The 19,197-nt window shown below is 40.2% G+C and overlaps 1 protein-coding gene across 3 annotated transcripts in view; it reads left to right on the top strand.

Annotated features, from left to right (window-relative positions):
- The window catches only part of LOC141563598 (folate receptor alpha-like), a 49,795-nt gene extending 39,538 nt beyond the window's left edge, over positions 1-10,257 (top strand). The window contains exons 1-5 of one of the 3 annotated variants that reach the window (XM_074304922.1): positions 5,514-5,635; positions 7,144-7,302; positions 8,426-8,614; positions 8,728-8,863; positions 9,562-10,257. In XM_074304922.1, the coding sequence (XP_074161023.1) occupies positions 7,156-7,302; positions 8,426-8,614; positions 8,728-8,863; positions 9,562-9,842 (753 nt within the window). In that variant the 5' untranslated portion in view covers positions 5,514-5,635; positions 7,144-7,155 and the 3' untranslated portion in view covers positions 9,843-10,257. Of the gene's footprint in view, positions 1-5,513; positions 5,636-6,499; positions 6,709-7,143; positions 7,303-8,425; positions 8,615-8,727; positions 8,864-9,561 lie in introns of those variants that run through there. The other 2 variants (XM_074304921.1, XM_074304920.1) reach the window with 2 other exon arrangements.
- The last annotated feature ends 8,940 nt before the right edge of the window (positions 10,258-19,197 follow it).

Here is a 19,197-nt window from a genome sequence, read left to right as displayed (position 1 = left end):
GGGATAACAAACCCCCCCACACTCTATCAGCGAGGTGGGACAGCTCAATTTCCTGGGACTTGATTGATGCTGTCTGGAGCTCTACACTAAAGCCAAGCACTGCTCATTGAGACGTCATGGCACAGCTCTGGAGAAATAAAAGTTTTTGTCATATTCCTCTCTCTCTCTTAGGGATGCCTAAAGAGAATGAAAGCTATACATTTGGGGTCCAGTTACTGCCTCTCAATAAACTCCACTGAACAGATTATCTAACCTTATCTCCACCCACCTTGACAGGGCTTCTACACTGAGCAAAGCTAACTCCTTTGAAGCCAAAAGGTTGGGAAAGAGCAATATTCACACTTAGCCTGGGTTTCTGTGAATGCCATCCATAATTCTGTAGGATTTATTTCTAAAAGTTTTAATGGCTAACTTCTTGAGTTCTCTTATGTGGAATTAGACATTCTGTATATGATCATATTTGCATTGGGTATTTTAAAACAAACTGATTTGTATGAATAATTTGTATGAATATCATCTACTTGCATATGAACCTACGGGGACAAATTCCTTATTGTTATCAACATAAGATTATGATAAATATTTGTTTAGAATTTATGTTCTTGCATTTTTCCTCATGTAACTTATTTTAACATCAGAGCAATAGTCAATAGAAATTGTTAATGCAATTCAATTATGCCATACCTTGCTGTTTCTGGCCTGATTATATGTAATCATTGTATCCTAAATACTTGGGCAAAGAAGCATTTAGCATGGTCATCTGTCTGCTACTGGACAACAGACAACTAATAGAGATCTGCAAGACCAAAACTGATTTCTAACACTTGCTGGTTTCCTTTATTTTGTTAACCTGAGACTCTCAGTTCTCTTCTCAAGGCAACTCCTGCCTTCAGACGCTCAGAAAGAAGCAGAGGTGCTCTTTTAATGCAAATCTCTTCTAGACTTAAGCCTTAGAAGAACCCAGTCTCTGTCCTGAATCCGAGCAGGAGGAACTGCTTTCTCACCACCACAGAACACCACAAGGGTTGAACTAGCCCCCCAGCGTCCTGCTCCCTGGTAGGAATTTGAGGTCTGGCCCTGTTTCCTTTTTTTCTCAGGACAGCCCGAACACCTCAGGGGCCGGTAAGCTGGGTAGGCTATGCTGATACTTTTCACCCCTCCTCCATAAAGAGTGGGGAAACTAGGAAGGAAAAACAGCAGTTTTTCCAACATTTCCAAGAGCTTAAACTGCATTCTTATCTTGATCTGCAGCTCTCACAACTGGGGGTATGCCCATCCCTGGACCCTGCCTTACAAAAGAGCAGTAGTTCATTAAATCTACTAGATATCAAGGTTTCTTGCCTCTCCTGGCTTCTGGTCCACACCTGTTAATCCCAAACCCAGGAGAAATTAGCTTTCCTGGTGAAAGAGCTAGGCTACAAATGATCTTTTTCTCTCAGCATTTTCTCCTGTTTCTCTTTGATAATTAGATGGGCCATCAGACAAGCAGCCCACAGAAGGGACCTGATGCATTTCTTGCTAAAGGCCCCATTCTCCTGAATGTCACCACTCCACCCTGGATGACACCCCACTTTTAATGTGTTCCCAAGATCTGTTTTCTCTAGGCTTCACACTTTGGATTCTCAGCTGGCCTTTCAGCCTAGAGAACATTGACTGGGGACAACTGACCGGGGACAACTGACTGAGACACCCCCTCGATGCCCTGCTGCCATTCCCCACACCTCACGCCTCACCTCCTGGCATGGAACCCCAAATCTCTACCACCTTTGTTAGCTCGAAGCAGTTAAAGAGGAGATTGACGCCCCTTCTCCCCCATGCATCTGGAAGTGATGGTTTGAGGGGGAACAAGACGAGGGGCTCCTGCTACTCTGAAGATCTTTGGAGAAAATCTTCAACCCTTCCTTAAATGAAGGACACTGTCCAATATTTTCTTTTTTTTCTTAAATCAATTTGTCTCAACTGTTTAAGGGGGGAACTGATGGGGGTTGAAGTCCCTTTAAGATTCCTTTCTAATTGCCCAACCCATGGCTGGAATATCTGGGCCCAGCCCCCACCATCATCAGCTCATCTTCCCCCAGCCCTCACCTGATCTGAGCTAACTGAAATGCCTGCTGAGAACTTAAGGGTACCGCCCATCATATATAAAAAGGGCCAAGCAGGAGCCCTCTTCGAAGGAGCCCTCCCAGCCAACACATGGTCCAGCCATGTAGGGGTTCCTGCCCACCCAGCGGCCACCTTTGGCCCTGGCGTTTAACTGAACTTTACTTCCAAATTCCTACAATAAACCTTTTATTTATCAATCTAGGTTTTGGGGCAAATAAAATATTCATTTTACAGGGGACACTGCGCCTCATGGGATTATCTATGTGCCGAGAAATGGGGTTCCCCATTTCCTTTCCCTCATTATATACACCACAATTTATTCAGCCATTCTCCAACTGATGGGCATCCACTCAGTTCCTAGTTTCTTGCCACTACAAAAAGGGCTGCCACAAACATTTTTGCACATGTGGGTCCCTTTCTCTCCTTTAAAATCTCTTTAGGGGATATAATCCCAGGAGAAATACTGCTGGATCAAAAGCTATGCACAATTTGATAATTTTGATAATTTTAGCATAGTTCCAAATTACACTCCAGAATGGCTAGATCCATTCACAATTCCTTTGACCATTTATCAGTTGAAAAATGGCTTGAATTCTTAAAAATTTGAGTCAATTCTCTATATATTTTAGAAATGAGGAATTTATCAGAACACTTACAGGTAAAAATGTTTTCCCAATTTATTGCTTCCTTTTTAATCTTGTTTGCATTAGTTGTGTTTGTACAAACACTTTTAAACTTATAATCAAATTTATTCATTTGATATTCAGTTATGAGTTCCAGTTCACAAATTCCTTCTCCACAGATCTGAGAGGTAAACTATCCAATGTTCTTCCAATTTGCTCATAATATTACTCAAAGAGCTATATTCTTGCAATTGTAGGTCCTCTCACACAAAAATATTTTTAACTTGGAAGCAGAAGGTACGAGTTTTATCTCTGGTTGTATGTATCCAAGGGAGATCAGAAACTGAAGAAGTGGACTAGGCATTGTATTTAAAATTACTAGGGACTGGAGTTCAAATTCTTCTGCTTGCGGGGTGGGGGTGAGGGTGATACCTAAGACCTATTAAAAGGGAGTGACCTGTCTTTGCTTAGTTGCAAACAAAGGGACTAGATTAGAATCTGAGTTAACTTGGGTCTTGTTTGAAAAAATTAACTTGTTTGAAAAATTGATAACCATTTTAACATAATTGGTTTCCTTTGCTTTTTTTATTTAATGGATTTAAAAACATTGTTCTGATCCAACCTTTCTGGTGAACAATTTGGAACTATGCCCAAAAGACTTTGTCTACTCTTTGATCCAGTTGTGTCTCTATTAGGTCTGTATCCCAAAGAGATCTTAAAAAAGGAAAAAGGACACACATGTGCAGCCCTTTTTGTGGCAAAGAATACCCATCAGTTGGAGAATGGCTGAATAAGTTACATAAATGTAATGGAATATTATTGATCTATTAGATATAATCAGCAGGCTGATTTCAGAAAAACCTGGAGAGACTTAGGAACTAATGCTAAATGAAGTGAGTAGAACCAGTAGAACATCATATAAAACAACAAGAAGACCATATGATGATCAACTGTGATAGCTTTGGTTCTTTTCAACAATGAAGTGATTTCAGGCCAATTCCAAAATAATTGTGATGGAGAGAGCTGTCTGCATCTAGAAAGAGGACCATGGGGACTAAATGTGGATCACAATATAGTATTTTCATCTTTTTTTGTTTACTTGCTTTTTTTTTCCCTTTTTGATCTGATTTTTCTAGTGTAGCATGATAAATGTGGAAACATGTTTAGAAGAATTGCACAAGTTTAACCTATTGTAATGCCGGAGAAACTGAGGCAAGATAGAGATTAGAGAGTTTTTAATATTTTATTAATTGAAGAGTTTAATTGACTGGACAGGACTCTCATCTCAATGTATCCAGTAATGAATGCAGGAGTGATAAACGCTTTTATAGCTTTTCAGACAAATGAAGGAAGAAGAGCAGGAAAAGTTAGAACCCTTTTTTTTTTTTTTTTTTTTTTTTTTGTCAGGATGGGGAAAGTAATAAATTCTTACTAAAAGCTAGAGTCAGGAAGTCCGAATAAATAGAAATAAAGATGTCAGTGAAGTATCCGATAGTCTTATTTTTTGGAATATTTTAGAGGGGCAGTGTCATAAATTCTTGAGGGCAGAAGGAGCTAGGAGTCGGGAAGTCTGATCTGCTCCTCATCTCCCATTGACAATTTATAACCTTAGAGCAAATGGTCCTCAGTCTTAATGAACCAGAGGGGTTTTAAGATTTAAGGGACTGAGGCAGAACAGTTAAGGAAACTTAAGATAGAACAATTCAGGGAAACTCAGGCAGAACAATAAGGGAAACTAGTGCAGGGAAACTGAGGTAGAACAGCTCAAGGAGACTATGGCATAACACTATGTTCTATTACTTGCTATCTATGGGAAGGGGGTATCAGGGTGAAAAATGTGGAACACAAGTTTTTGCAAGAGTTAATGTTGAAAATTAGCTTTGCATGTATTTTGAAAATAAAAAACTTGGGGCAACTAGGTGGCACAGTGGAGCAAGCACCAGTTCTGAAGTCAGGAGGAACTGATACTTCCTAGCTGTGACTCTGGGCAAGTCATTTAACCTCAATTGCCTCAGCAAAAAAAAAGAAAAAGCTAATATTAAAAAAAATTTTTTTAATTGTTCTGTTAAGATTCCTCAGACTTCAAGGTGTGTCCAAGACACAAAAAAGATCTAGAACCTCTGGATAAATTTAAAACTATTTTTGATTTTATTTTTTTCAATTAATAAGCATTTTTTTTCTTTTCACCTCCCTCTGATGGAAGAAAGGAATCCCCTATAATAATACATTGTAAAGCAAAATAAATTCTCTCCTTTTCCTTGTTGAACTACACAATATTTAAATTCTCTTATATATAAATCTTATGATCAAATGAGATTATTATGTTTGTAAATCACTTTGAAACCTCAAATCACTATATAGAATGAATGTCAGTTATAATTGGGCCTCAGTTTCTCTTAAAGTAAAAGTTAATCTTTAAACTCTGAGTCATGATTCAGATATAGTAAGAATCTAGAATTCTGATTTTCTAATCTGAATATTACACAATTTAAAATTTCTCATGGGATTCTGTTTGACCAGAATTTAGGGGCCAGGTCCTAGGGAATGAGGGAGAAGGGAAGTGGGGGAGGAAGTTGTCTTGGGGGAAAGGAAAATCAGGAGTAATTTCAGAACCTTGATTCTCACTTTTTCAGTTGAATTTCTTTTTTTTCTTAACCAGTCTGCATTCCATGAGGGCAAAAAGTAATAGAATTGGGGAGGGGAGGGGTACATAGGAATTGCCCTTCAAACTTTGCCCCCTGAGATTGTTAGCTAATTCCTCCTCAACTGGGCAAGCCTCTCACCTGTCAATCCCTGGTCTCCTTGGTCACTAAACCTTCAGCTTCCCACTGAGCTGAAGTGGGAGGGACAGGGGGCCAGAACTGGAAACAAGGGCCTCTGAAGGTTTTCTGGCCTTTTTTTTTCTGGAGGTAGGACCTCTTCCCAACACTTTCCCTCCTTCTCAGCCTTACAGGTTCTGTCTAACTCCTTCATTTCAAAGCTGGGAAAGTTGAGGCTTAGAAATGGGGAAGAATTTGTCCAAAGTTACCCAGCCAGTCAGCAGCAGAGGTAAGATTAGAACCTTGTCTTTACTTCCAGGGGAGGATTGTAGATCCTAATCTCTAGTTGCTTTATCCTGCTTGTTCCTACCACAAATTGCTAGCAGTCTTCAGTGATTAGGGAAGAACTCCAGGGATTGTATGGGGTGAATGGGGGCCTGTGTTGTGGAACTGAGGAACAAACTCAGGGAAAAGAGAAAGGCACTGGAGAATCAAATGGGGTGGGGGGGGAAACTGCTGGGAGTAGGAGCTTCCTTTCCGATCTCTAGTATCTCTCAGAAAAATTGGAGATTTTAGGAGAGTTTAGAGTTGGGAGTGGGGATAAGGAGGAGGAGGAGAATCTAAAATCATATTTTTCTCAAAGAAGGCTGTGCCATTCAAATTGTGTTCTCATTTTTGACTTGCTAAAGGATATTGGGGAAATTCTATCCCCTCTTTGGATTTTAATTTCTTTAATTGTAAAATAAACGAATTGGACAAGATAATCTCTAAGCACCAATCTAGTTCTAATACTGTTCATTCTTAAGAGACTTCCTTGCTCTCACATTAAACATTCTGAGATCCCTCTCCATTTTGAAATGAAGAAGTGGCCATGTATTGAACTTAGAACCTAGGATAGAACATTTCTAGCCTGGGGTTTGCCCTGTATCCCAGAGGGCAATTTTATTAGGTGTCTGTTGAAACTGGGTCCAAATTTCTGCCCTAAGTAATGGTTGGAGTGGCAGAATCCCCTTTGTTTGGGAGGGGGAGAGAGAGAGAGAGAGAGTAGGATTTTTTTACTCTTTCCTTTCTTCTGACAGGTGAAGAGTACTAGATCATTTCCCCTAGATAAGTTGTGAAAAGGAACAGAAAGCTTTGGTCAAAGTCCAGAAATCACATTTTCAGGAAAAATCAAGTATCTGGGCTTCCTGTACCTCACCCTTATTCCACATGCTGTTTTCCCAGTGCGTTTTATTTTCTTCATTTCCCCCACCCCATTCCCTTCTTTCTCCCTTAAGTAAAACCTTACTCCTCTCATCTTAATCACCCAAGACTCCTTCCCAAATAAGTTTTTAACTTGGGATCCATGGATTTTTAAAAAAAATGTTGATAACTATTTCAAAATAACCAGCTTCCTTTGTGATCCTATATATGATTGTATGCATCAAAAGGATTTATTCTGAAGAGGAGTAATAAGGTTTGCTACACTACCAAAAAAGCTCTGACTCTAAGATTGTCTTAGCCTTAGATCCTAGACCTTCCCACCCCCCACCCCAGTCCTTCTACTCATCATTGTAGATACTTTTAGCCATGACTTCTCCATCTTCCACTCCCCTTCCTCTCTGACTCCTGGTCCCATCCTCTCACAGCCTCTGAATTCCTCTTCCCTTGGACTCCAGGTTTCACAGACCATGGCTCTACCAGGATGGGGTTTGATTTTGTTGTGCCTCATGACCATGGCAAATGGACTTCAGAAGGGTAACGATCTGCTCAATGTGTGCATGGATGCTAAGCACCACAAGTTCCAGCCTAGTGCAGAAGATAACCTTCATCAGCAGGTAACAGGCCAGAAGAAACCTCCTGGGATGAGAGGATTACAGTATGGGGTTCTAAATAGGAGAAAGAGGGGAGAGATAGTACTGCATATCCCTAATATGGGGACAGGAGTGTTCTTTATGATAGTTCCTCCTAGCAATTTAAGAGTTTACAAAGTTTCTTCATGACAGCAATAACCAGTTAAGGAGGAAAAATAGTAACACATTTTTCAAGTGGGGAAACTGAAACTCAGGAGCAATGGAATAACATATTTAGAGTCAGATAGCTAGCAAATGGACATGCTGGAACTAACTCTGGCAATAGAATCCTACAGTGTCAGAATTAGGGAGGAAGATAAGGGCAGAGAGAATGTTCAGAGAAAGTACTATGAGAAATTTTGAGAAATTAATTTAAATTTTTTTTACCTGACAATTTAAAAAATAAAATTTCATTAAAAAAAATAAAAGTATGCTTTACCTTTATAATTCCATCATTGGAAAAACAACTATTAGCCATGTCTATTGTCTTATTCTATACTTCCAGTCCATTATTAGTCCTCTAGAATTTTTGGTTGCTAGATTGTAGGTGCCTGGAGTACAAAGAGAAAAGCAAGATAACCTTAGTTGTCAAGATTTAGGTTGATTGTTGCTCTTCATTCATGAAGAAGACCAAAAAGACATCACTGTTGGGCTCAAGGTACAGCGTGTGACTGGTTGATCAGACCAAGATGAGCTTGAGAGGCTCTACCACAAGTTAGGCAAAAATTGTCTCTTGTGTCTTGTAGAGACACAAGAAGCATGCATTCTGTTTGCAAATGGATAAAAGGATAATTAAAGGAACTTTAAAGAGGGAAAGAAGACAGGTTGGCTCTTCACTGGATTGAATTTCAGAGTAGATGATGTGTAATGGCTCTGGCTTTGGGAGAAGCAATGTGATGTATGGATAGGGTCTTGACTTTGTAGTCTTATGACTTGTTTTCATTTCAGTTCTAACATTATATTTGGGATCTTGGTCAGTCATTGACCTTTTTGGTTTCCCAACGTTGGGTGGAAAGCTTGTGGTAAATCTTAGTGATTTCAAAATGAGTTTCTGTCCAGCTCCTTAGTCCTGGATGCCTTTCTTCCTCTCCAACTTCCTATCCTCCAGTGTTCTCCATGGAAAAAAAGAGCCTGTTGCACAGCAAACACAAGCTTTGCTGCCCATGAAGACACCTCCTACCTGTACAACTTTAACTTTAATCACTGCGGCATGATGACTCCAGCCTGCAAACGCCACTTTATCCAGGATTTATGTCTCTATGAGTGCTCCCCCAACCTAGGACCCTGGATCCAGCCGGTAGGTAGCTGAGAGGGAAACAAGACTGCTCCCCATATATTAAGACTCCCAAATTTCTACCCTTAGGGAGATATGCTAGTGTTTGAAAACTGATGTTCCCTCTTCTGAACAAGGTGTCCTCAAGCTGGCGGAAAGAACGGATTTTGAATGTCCCCCTGTGCAAGGAAGACTGTAATCAGTGGTGGGAGGACTGCAAAACTTCATATACCTGCAAAGAGAACTGGCATAAAGGCTGGAATTGGACTTCAGGTGAGGCTAGAGGGAAAGAGGACCAGGGGCAAAGGGGAAAGGAGTGGAGGGAATCTAGGGTAAACCTAGGGAATCTAGGTACAGTGGAGACTGTACTTCCCTTCCTTTGCAGGAAAGGAGTACTGGATGTGCAATACTGTATATAAAGTCTTTTTGATGGTTTGGTTATTTCTGCTGAATGTGACCCCTCCCTCCCTCCCTCAAATTTTTTTGTTATATTTTCTGGCTTTGGATGAGGAAGGAACTTGAAATTTGGGGAAATGGGGTTGATATGAAAATAAGATAAAGTGGAGGGCTGGAGTCTGGGTATGGAGAGGTGGGGGCTAAAGAGATAAAAAGCTCTCAGGTAAGGGGCTGGGATTTGGCATTAAGTATAAGAACTTAAATATAATTTTGAGTAGAGATGTAGATAAGTGGGCATCTGGGGGAAGGACTAGACAGAGGACTGGCTACAGTTCTGGTTTGTGGATCTGGATCCAGAGGCTGAGGGTATGGGTGAAATAATAGGAGTGGGAGAGGTTGTAAATACAAGCTGAGGATTTGGGGATCAGCACAAGAGCCAGGATCCAGAATTGATCATGTGGAGAAGGGAGCAGGGTAGCCTGGAAACTGGGGTTGAAGACTGGTGGAAGATGAACGCAGGATTATGGAGGAGCCAAAAGGGAGGAAACTGATATTTCTTCATTTTCTTTTCACAGGGATTAACGAGTGCCCAGTTAAAGCTGCCTGCCACCCTTTCACATTTTACTTCCCAACACCAGCCTCCTTATGTAGAAACATTTGGAGTGGCTCCTATAATGCAAGCTCTTTTGGCCGGGGCAGTGGCAAATGTATTCAGATGTGGTTTGACCCAGCCCAGGGAAACCCTAATGATGCTGTGGCTGAATACTATGCTTATGGTTCTGCCCCAGGCATCTTCAGTTGGAGGGCCAGTCTCTCCTTCTTGACTCTGACACTGCTGGTGCTTCTCTGGGCTTAAGCCTCATCAGACACGAAAGTCTAACCAATCTACATCCAAACCCATAACCAAGATTTCTTCCCAGTCTGGGACCCCTGACTCCAACTTCCTGACTGACATAGCTTGGCTCTCCTTGACACCCTAGCTTCCTAATCTGGTTTCTTCCCTCTCAAACTTGATCAATCTGCTTGTAAACCTGTAACCCCATCACAAGCTTTGGATGTCATATATCTCATCCCTCTACTGAGGGAGACTGGGAGTGGCTGCTTTCTCCAACTCCAGACCAAATAGCAAAATCTACCCCCTCTCCCATTCCATTCTTCTACCTTCTTTAAAGTTAAGTTCCCCTTCTTTCAATTCACTGATTATATTTGTATCCCTAGTACCTGGTTATGTAAAGTAGGTGCTTAATAAATGTTGATTGATTAAAAAAAAATTCCTTCCGTTATCCTTCCCAGTTTTCCCCTTGCATCAGAAATTTCACTTGTTCGACTCTTTGACTTTTCTTGGCCAACACAGATTTCCTTCTCCAGCTCAACTCAGGGAATGGGGTTAAGTGACTTGGCCAGGCTCACATAGTAAGTAGGCTGAACTGAAATTTTTCTGAGTCCAGGCCCAATACTCTATTCATTGAGCCTCTTCTCTCCCCTAGCCTATTTTGTCTGAAGTTGGAACTTTGAAAGGTCTCTTTTAAGAAAGCCTTTGATGTTCCTTGGCAACTTTTCATTACCATTGGGAGGTGGGATATATTCATTGATTATCAACTCTGCTCATCATCACCTGTACGACAGAATAAAAGAGTGGTGAGGTTAAAAAGATCCAAACTAAGCCTCCTCCTTCCCCAAAATGATCAACTAGGCAAGTTTTTTTTTTATTTTTATTATTATTTTTTTTTTTATTCTATTGGAGGAAGGGAGTTAGGCACAGTTGCCAGTTGTCTGTCTGCTCTAGGGCCAAGAAGACCCAAGGCAGCAAGGCTAAACACTAATACATTCAGTTGGGGCCAGACAAAGAACCAAGCAGGGAGGTATTATCATATCAGTGAGAGGTAAAAGGAGCAATGAGAAGTTTATGTAGTGAAAAAAAGGCTGTTCATAGCAGGACTGCATTACTGGAACATGGTTCCTTCAGGTGCTCTTCTCAGCTCAGGCCAACTGGGACTGAGTGAATTTTGTGATTCATTCACCTGCAGCAGAGTTCATCTAGAGTGTATGTGGAAAGGATTGTAGTTAAGGCCAGCTCAAGACACAGTTTGCTTGCTGACCTTAGTTCTGGAAAATGGTGTCTAACAATAAAAGAGCAGTGGTCTTGGCATGGGGATCCTAACATTAAAAAGGGAAACCTTTTTGACCAAAAGGAAGGAGTCTAGAAGAACCTCTGTCTGCCAGGTCAGGCAGCTTTAAACCAAGATACCCTGAGAGGCCATTTGGGCCAAGATGAGATGGATTGAAGGACAGCTGTGGGCTTAGGTTAGTGAGCTTGGGAGTTAAGGTGACAAATCTTACAATTGGTTAATACCTCCTTAGCAATGATTGAGAATAGATAAAAGATGGTATTTTTATCCCAGGAGGTTAGTTCCTTGAGGGAATCTATCTGGTTAGTGTACATTTCAGTATCTTTATGAAGCTTCTAAGAGTGAAGCACTTAAGCAGATAAAACAATAGGTTATCTGTTACAAGCAGAAAAAAGAGCTGCTAACATACACTTAAATAAGGGTCTTGGTGGTTGGACGAAACAAAATGAAATATCTGGATTTATTTACTGGATGAGACGAGATTCCTTGACAATTCTGCCATCCACTTGTTGAATGAGGGACTTTCTTCAACTGATTTAGTAGTCCATACTCACAAATTTGGCAGCTGTGGAAGTAGTCAAAAAACTTGTATCTGTATTTATATCTGGTTTGTTTCTGGTCAACATAATCCAGAATCTTGGTTGACTATCTTTAAATAATTTTTAAAAATTTTATAATTACAACATTTTTTTTGCCAGTACATATGCATGGGTAATTTTTTTTTACATTATCCCTTGCATTCCATTGTGTTCCAAAGTTTCTCCTCCTTCCCTCCACCAATTCCCCTAGATGGCAGGCAGTCCCATAAATATTAAATATGTTATAGTATATCCTAGCTACAATATATGTGTGCAGAACCAAATTTTTTTGGTTGTTGTTGCAAAGGAAGAATTGGATTTAGAAGATAAAAATAACCTGGGGAGAAAAACAAAAAATGCAAACAGTTTATACTCATTTTCCAGTGTTCATTCTCTAAGTATAGCTGATTCTGTCCATTGATCAATTGCATCAGAGTTTGATCTCCTCTTTGTTGAAGATATCCAGGACTGAGTTAAAAATCAAACTAGTTAACTCACAAAGGACCTCTTAAGACTTTATTCTTGTCTAATTACAACTAATCAAGGCTTTAGTGGTAATGCCTTGCTTGGGTCTCCTTGGTCCTAGAACAGATAGGGGCATCCTTGTCTAGTTTCCCTCCTCCAAACGAATTAAGCAAAACATTTTGCCTATAACTGCTATGAGCTCTTTGATTTTATTATATTTTTCAGAATTAACAGTTGGTTTAAAGCTTTCCTATAACTTCTGTGGCTCTGGACACTGTTGACAGTTGGTGTAATAACCTCTGGTGCTCTTTGGTTATTTTTCAGAGTTAACAGTTGGTGTATAACCTCTATGAGCTCTGGTATTTTCAGAGGTAGCAGTTGGTGCATAACTCCTCTGGCTCTTTAGTCATTTATTTTCAAGAGTTTGACAGCTTATAGCTTGATATTTACCATATTAGAAATTAAAACAAAAACTTTTAAAATGTTTGCTAATCTAGTTAAGACACATCTATTTGTGTTAACAAAAAGAGCACTTTAATGAAAAATATGGTCCCCCGAAATTCTTTTGCATGTTATTGCAAATCTCTTTTAAGCTCTGACTTTATAGAACACAGTTGGATTTTCCTTCTGTACAATGAATTTGTTGAACTATGTGAAGAAAATTCGGTCCCACAAAATGTAGTTGGAAAAGGGAGAATTTTAGTAGTATCACAGTATTATGAAAATCGTTTTGACCACGAAGATTTCTCGAAAGAGGCTCTGGGTTCTCTAATCGCACTTAGAAAAACACTGATTTAATCCAATCTCCTCATTTACTACATGAGGAAATTAAGAGGGAGGAAGTTATCCAAGTATTAGCATCTCCGACTCCTAAAACACTCCCTCAGTTGAGCATTTATAAGTCCTGGCCCAGCAGTGTAGCCCTAATGCCCAGTTTCTTAATTTCCAAGCGAAAGTCCTGGGAAAACAAAGTGAGGGTGGTGAGGGGTTGGAGACCAGTAGTTTAAAAGTAGGGCAGATTTTGCTAAATAGCGCGATCCCCTTTTGCTCTAGGACACACAAAGGTGTGTGTGGGTGGAGAAGAGAGCTGGGATGGCTGCTAGACTCCCCGCTTTCATCCAGCCCAACGAGAAGTCCAGGGGGGCGGGCCAGGAAGTTACCACCCCTAGACTGGGCCTCGGGCAATACATTTTTGGCCCAGATCTGCCCGCAACTTCCCTGGCCCTGTGTCTTGGATCCAGAAAACAGACGAATGGATGGGGGGGTGGGGGCTGGGGACAAAGAATTCGACCATGGAGAGGACAGGATGGGAGAAATAGGGAGGGGTAAAGAAGGTAGGGAGACTAGGGGCGACGAAGGGAGCTGGGACAGGATGGGACTAGATGGGGAAAGGCGGCAGAAGAGGGTTGAGCAGAGATGGGGGAAGTGGGGAAAGATGGAGTGAGAAGGGGAGCATGGAGGAGGGCGGCTGACTGATACGGAAGGCTAGATTTCCCGGGCTCCGGGCTGAATCTACCAGGAGGCGGAGGGAAGCAGGAGGCGGGGAGAGGCAGCAGAGGGGCGGGTCGGAAGGCTGCGGGTCTGGGACCCGGGGCGGAGGAGGGCTTGCGGACGGACTGAGGGGTGGCTGACCATCTTAAGCCGACTGGCAACCTGGCCTGACCCTGCGTTGCCGGGGGAAGAGGGTGCCTGAGTGTATTCCCAGGTGGGCCAAGTGCTCCCTGAGCCCAGGCAGGCCCTCCCAGGGAGAGTGGGATTGGCCCTAGGAGACTTTTGCCTTTTTCGGGAAGAGGAAGGAGTTTCCCCGAAGTGTATCTGAGACAGGGGCCCCTTTCCCAGCCCGGCAGAGGCCTCGGGGGCTCCGGGTGGCGGCGGAAGAGACCCTGGAAAGTTGGGGGGAGGGGAGACGCCGGTCTCTGGAGGGCTGTGGGGACTTGGAGAGGAAGCCGCGCTGTGTCTCTTCGGGACTGTTGCGTTTCCTGGGAGTGTTGGGGAGGTCAGGCTGTGTCCCGGGGGATGTCAGGGGCTGATGGACGGGACTCCTGTGTTTTGGTTAATGGTAAAGAGTGTTTGGTGCTCAGGCGATTTTGGAGACTTGGGGAGGCTCCCGGATGTGTTGAGAAAGTCCTTGAACAACGTTTAGTCCTCGCAATGTTTGTGGGCTCTTTTGAGGCAGAAAGTTGGGAGCGGGTTTGGGGACTGAGACACAGGACCTGGGAGTGGAGGTTTGGGGGGACTTCGGGGATGTTTGGGGTGATTTGTAGGGGCTTTGGGGACTCCAATGGTTGTATCGAGGGGGTGTGGACCTCTGGGACTGTTTTTAGGGGACTCATTGGCAGAATTTGGCGATCTTGGGAGATTTTTGATAGGCATTGGGGAACCCTGACGGAGTCGTTCGGGAAATTTCAAGCATTTCTAATTAAAAGGATAGAGCTGAATAATAATTAAAAAAAAAATTGGTCTAAACAACACAAGACTCAAGAAAATATAAAAAGAGAAAGCATAAGATAATCTATAAGGTAAAATGGTTTGTATTTCAACAGGGAAGATGATATCTATAATTCTTAAAAATTTTATTATTCTAATGGAAATCAGACGTATACATAGACAAGGAGTGCAAGTGTAAGATTATAATGTGATGCTATCTAAAAAAGTAAAATTAAGGAACAAGAAAGAAGATTGCATTAGAAGAAAGGGAAGGGTTACAAAAAATGGGATAAATTATCTAACATAAAAGAAGTGTGAAAGAATTATTTCAGTTCAGGGGAAGTTGGAGTGTGTTTGGAAGGCAATGCTTGAATCTTACATTCATCAGAATTGAGTCAAAGAGGGAATGACACACTCAGCTGGATATAGAACTGCATCTTACCCTATAGGGGAGTAAAATGGGACAGAGATTGTGTATTTATTCTATATAGCTAAAGAAAAACTGAGCTAAAGTTTAGAAGGTGAAACATTCTAATTATAAGGAAGTTATCTTAGCACTAAAGTCACTTTGTTCCAAGGAAGCTTGTTAGTCCTCATAATTTCAGCTCCTGAGAAACTGCATGATATCTTTGTGCTTATCCTTGAAGGTGGACAAAGCTGACATTGTTCCATCTAACTTCATTCTTAACAACCAAATATGGTCCTAATCTCATTTTGAGGCATCTGTGAGTCTGCTGCTCCTGTCTGATATCAATGACCTTGGGATGCAGCTAGGTGCCATGTATTCATAAAACATTTCTTTAAGACAAAGAAAAGTAGTCTTCATCCCCTGAATGAATATATGCCTACTTTTTTTCATGTAATCAATCACAAATATTCTCTTCACACCCATAATGTTGCCAACCCCACAACCAATGGTATGATATTCTCATTTACTTTGTTCTGTTCTTTGTTCTATGATTTAGAGTTGTGTGTCTCTATGCCCTTCGACCCGACCAGATATATTTGGCTTATATTCCAAAGAGAGCTTAAAGAAGGGAAAGGGACTTTTATGTGCAAGAATGTTTGTGGCAGCCCTCTTTGTAGTGTCCAGAAACTGGAAACAAAGTGGATGTCCATCAGTTGGAGAATGGCTGAATAATGGCAGAAATTAGATATGGACCCACACTTAACACCATATACCAAGATAAGATCAAAATGGGTCCATGATTTAGGCATAAAGAGGGAGATAATAAATAGATTAGAGGAACAGAGGATAGTCTACCTCTCAGACCTGTGGAGGAGGAAGGAATTTATGACCAGAGGAGAACTAGAGATCATTATTGATCACAAAATAGAAGATTTTGATTACATCAAACTAAAAAGTTTCTGTACAAACAATACTAATGCAAACAAGATTAGAAGGGAAGTAACAAATTGGGAAAATATTTTTACAGTTAAAGGTTCTGATAAAGGTCTCATTTCCAAAATATATAGAGAATTGATCCTAATTTATAAGAAATCAAGCCATTCTCCAATTGAGAAATGGTCAAAGGATATGAACAGACAATTCTCAGATGATGAAATTGAAACTATATCCACTCATATGAAAGTGTGTTCCAAATCACTACTGATCAGAGAAATGCAAATTAAGACAACTCTGAGATACCACTGCACACCTGTCAGATTGACTAAGATAATAGGAGCAAATAATGATGAATGTTGGAGGGGACGTGGGAAAACTGGGACACTGATACATTGTTGGTGGAGTTGTGAAAGAATCCAGCCATTCTGGAGAGCAATTTGGAACTATGCCCAAAAAGTTATCAAACTGTGCATACCTTTTAATCCAGCAGTGCTGCTATTGCGCTTATATCCCCAAGAAATACTAAAGAGGAGAAAGGGACCTGTATGTGCCAAAATGTTTGTGGCAGCTCTTTTCGTAGTGGCTAGAAACTGGAAAATGAATGGATGCCCATCAATTGGAGAATGGTTGGGTAAATTATGGTATATGAATGTTATGGAATATTATTGCTCTGTAAGAAATGACCAACAAGATGAATACAGAGAGGCTTGGAGAGACTTGCATCAACTGATGCTGAGTGAAATGAATAGAATCCGAAGATCACTATTTACTTCAACAACAATACTGTATGAGGATGTATTCTGATGGAAGTGGATATCTTCACTTGTTACACAGGAAGAATTGCATTCAAAAGGTAAAAATAACCTAGGAAGAAAAACAAAAATGCAAACACTCATTTCCCAGGATTATATTAAATTAAAAAGGTTTTATACAAACAAAATCAATCAGGGCAAAATTAGAAGGGAAGTAGAAAACTGAGGGGGAAGGGGGAATTTTATATCTAAGGGCTCTAATAAAGGCTTAATTTCTAAACTATATAGAGAATTGCAAACTATTCTCTGTGTAACAAGAAATTCGATTCTGCATACATATATTGTATCTAGGATATACTATAACATATTTAACATGTATAGGACTGCCTGCCATTGAGGGGAGGGGGTATAGGGAAGAAGGGGAAAATTTGGAACAGAAGTGAGTGCAAGGGGTAATGTTGTAAAAAATTACCCATGCATATGCACTATCAAAAAAAAAAGTTATAATTATAAAATTAATTTTAAAAATAAAGTATATATATAAAATTTAATATAATCACAATTACCCATTTTGCATTTCATGAACACATTTTGACCTTATCTTGGCATAAGGTATTAGGTATTGGCCATTTCCTAGTGTCTGCCATATTATTTTCCAATTTTTCCACTAATTTCTGTCAAATAATGAGTTCTTATACCAGAAGCTGGAGTCTTATGGTTTATCAAACCTATTTCCCTGATCCAGTACTCTATTTCTTAGCCAGTACTAAATGGTTTTGATGATCATTGCTTTATAATACAGTTTTAGGTCTAGTACAGTTAGGCCACCATTGTTTACATTTTTTTTTCCATTAAAGGAATTCTAAGTATTAAACCTTTAAAGTAAATCCTGAGGTATTTAACTTTAGATGCACTCCAATAGCTAGAGTAGAGGATAGGTTGAAGTCAGAGCTGTTCAGCAAGAAAACAGAGTTGTTCTCATTGTGTAAGTCACATATAGGATGTGTTTGAGGTGCAACTCGTAGAATCCTACTCATCAATTTTATTTTAAACATTTTAAAATAATATTTCCCCTAATTACTTGTCAAAACAATTTCAAAAATTTGGCTCTCTTGTTTTTAGGCTTGAGTTGCAAATTCTCTCCCTCTCTCCCTTTTATTCCTCCCTGAAATGGGAAGCGATCTAATATAGGTTATACTTATTCAATCATGTAAAATATTTCTATATTATTAATTTTGTAAAAGAAGACTTGAACAAAAAGAAACAAATAGAAAGAAATCGAGAAAAACAAATATAGTATGTTTCAGCTGTATTCAGACAATATCTATTGTTTTTTTCAGGGGTGGGTAGCATTTTTCATCCTTTGGAATTGGTTTGCATAATTGTATTGTCAAGAATATCTTTCTTAGGTTTGGAAAGACTTACATGAACTGATGCTGAGTGAAATGAGCAGAACCAGAAGATCTCTGTACACTTCAACAACAATACCATATGAAGATGTATTCTGATGGAAGTGGATATCTTCAACATAAAGAAGATCCAACTCACTTCCAGCTAGCTGATCAATGATGGACAGAAACAACTACACCCAGAGAAGGAACACTGGGAAGTGAATGTAAACTGTTAGCACTACTGTCTATCTACCCAGGTTATTTATACCTTTGGAATCCAATACTTAACGTGCAACTAGAAAATTGGATTTACACACATATATTATATCTAGCTTATACTGTAACACATGTAAAATGTATGGGATTGCCTGTCATCTAGGGGAGGGAGTAGAGGGAGGGAGGGGAAAACTTGGAAAAATGAATACAAGGGATAATGTTATAAAAAAAAAAATTACTCATGCATATGTACTGTCAAAAAATTTATAATTATAACATTTTAAAAATAAATTAAAAAAAAAAGAATATCTTTCTTTTGGAACAATATTTTGTTCCAACCACTTAGCACAACTTGTTCAGCCATTTCCCAGCTGATGGTTATCCCCTCAATTTCCAATTCTTAGCCACCATAAAAAGAACTGCTATAAATATTTTTGTACAAATAGGTTCTTTTCTCTCTTCTAAAAGAACCTATTTAAGATACAGACCTAACAGTAATATTCCTGGATCAAAAGGAATGTACACTTTTGTGTGGTACGGAAATGGTGAGGGGTCACTATTTAATAAAAAAAGCTGGAAAGAGCTCTAGAGAAAAGCAAAGTTTATTTTACATTCTCATGAGAAGGGCGTCCCACCCTTCCAGTAGACAACTGAAGAAAGGAAGCACCTCCTGTGGACAGGACAGCACTTTTAAATCCTAAAGCAAAACACTCCCTCCCACCACTGACCCTCATCCTCATTGGCTGAGAGTCTTACATTCTAACCTCGAGATCTACCCACGAAATTGAATTTGACCAATAAGTACATAGTTGCCCATATTTGGCTGAAATAGGGAGGAGATATCATGAGAGGGGAATGCAATTATGCCCTTGACTCCATGTTCAGTGTCCTTCAGGCCTACTCAAACT

This window comes from Sminthopsis crassicaudata, chromosome 3 (assembly GCF_048593235.1).
Source record: "Sminthopsis crassicaudata isolate SCR6 chromosome 3, ASM4859323v1, whole genome shotgun sequence".
Classification (NCBI taxonomy): Eukaryota; Metazoa; Chordata; class Mammalia; order Dasyuromorphia; family Dasyuridae; genus Sminthopsis; species Sminthopsis crassicaudata.
This window is presented reverse-complemented; position numbering and strand designations above follow the sequence as displayed.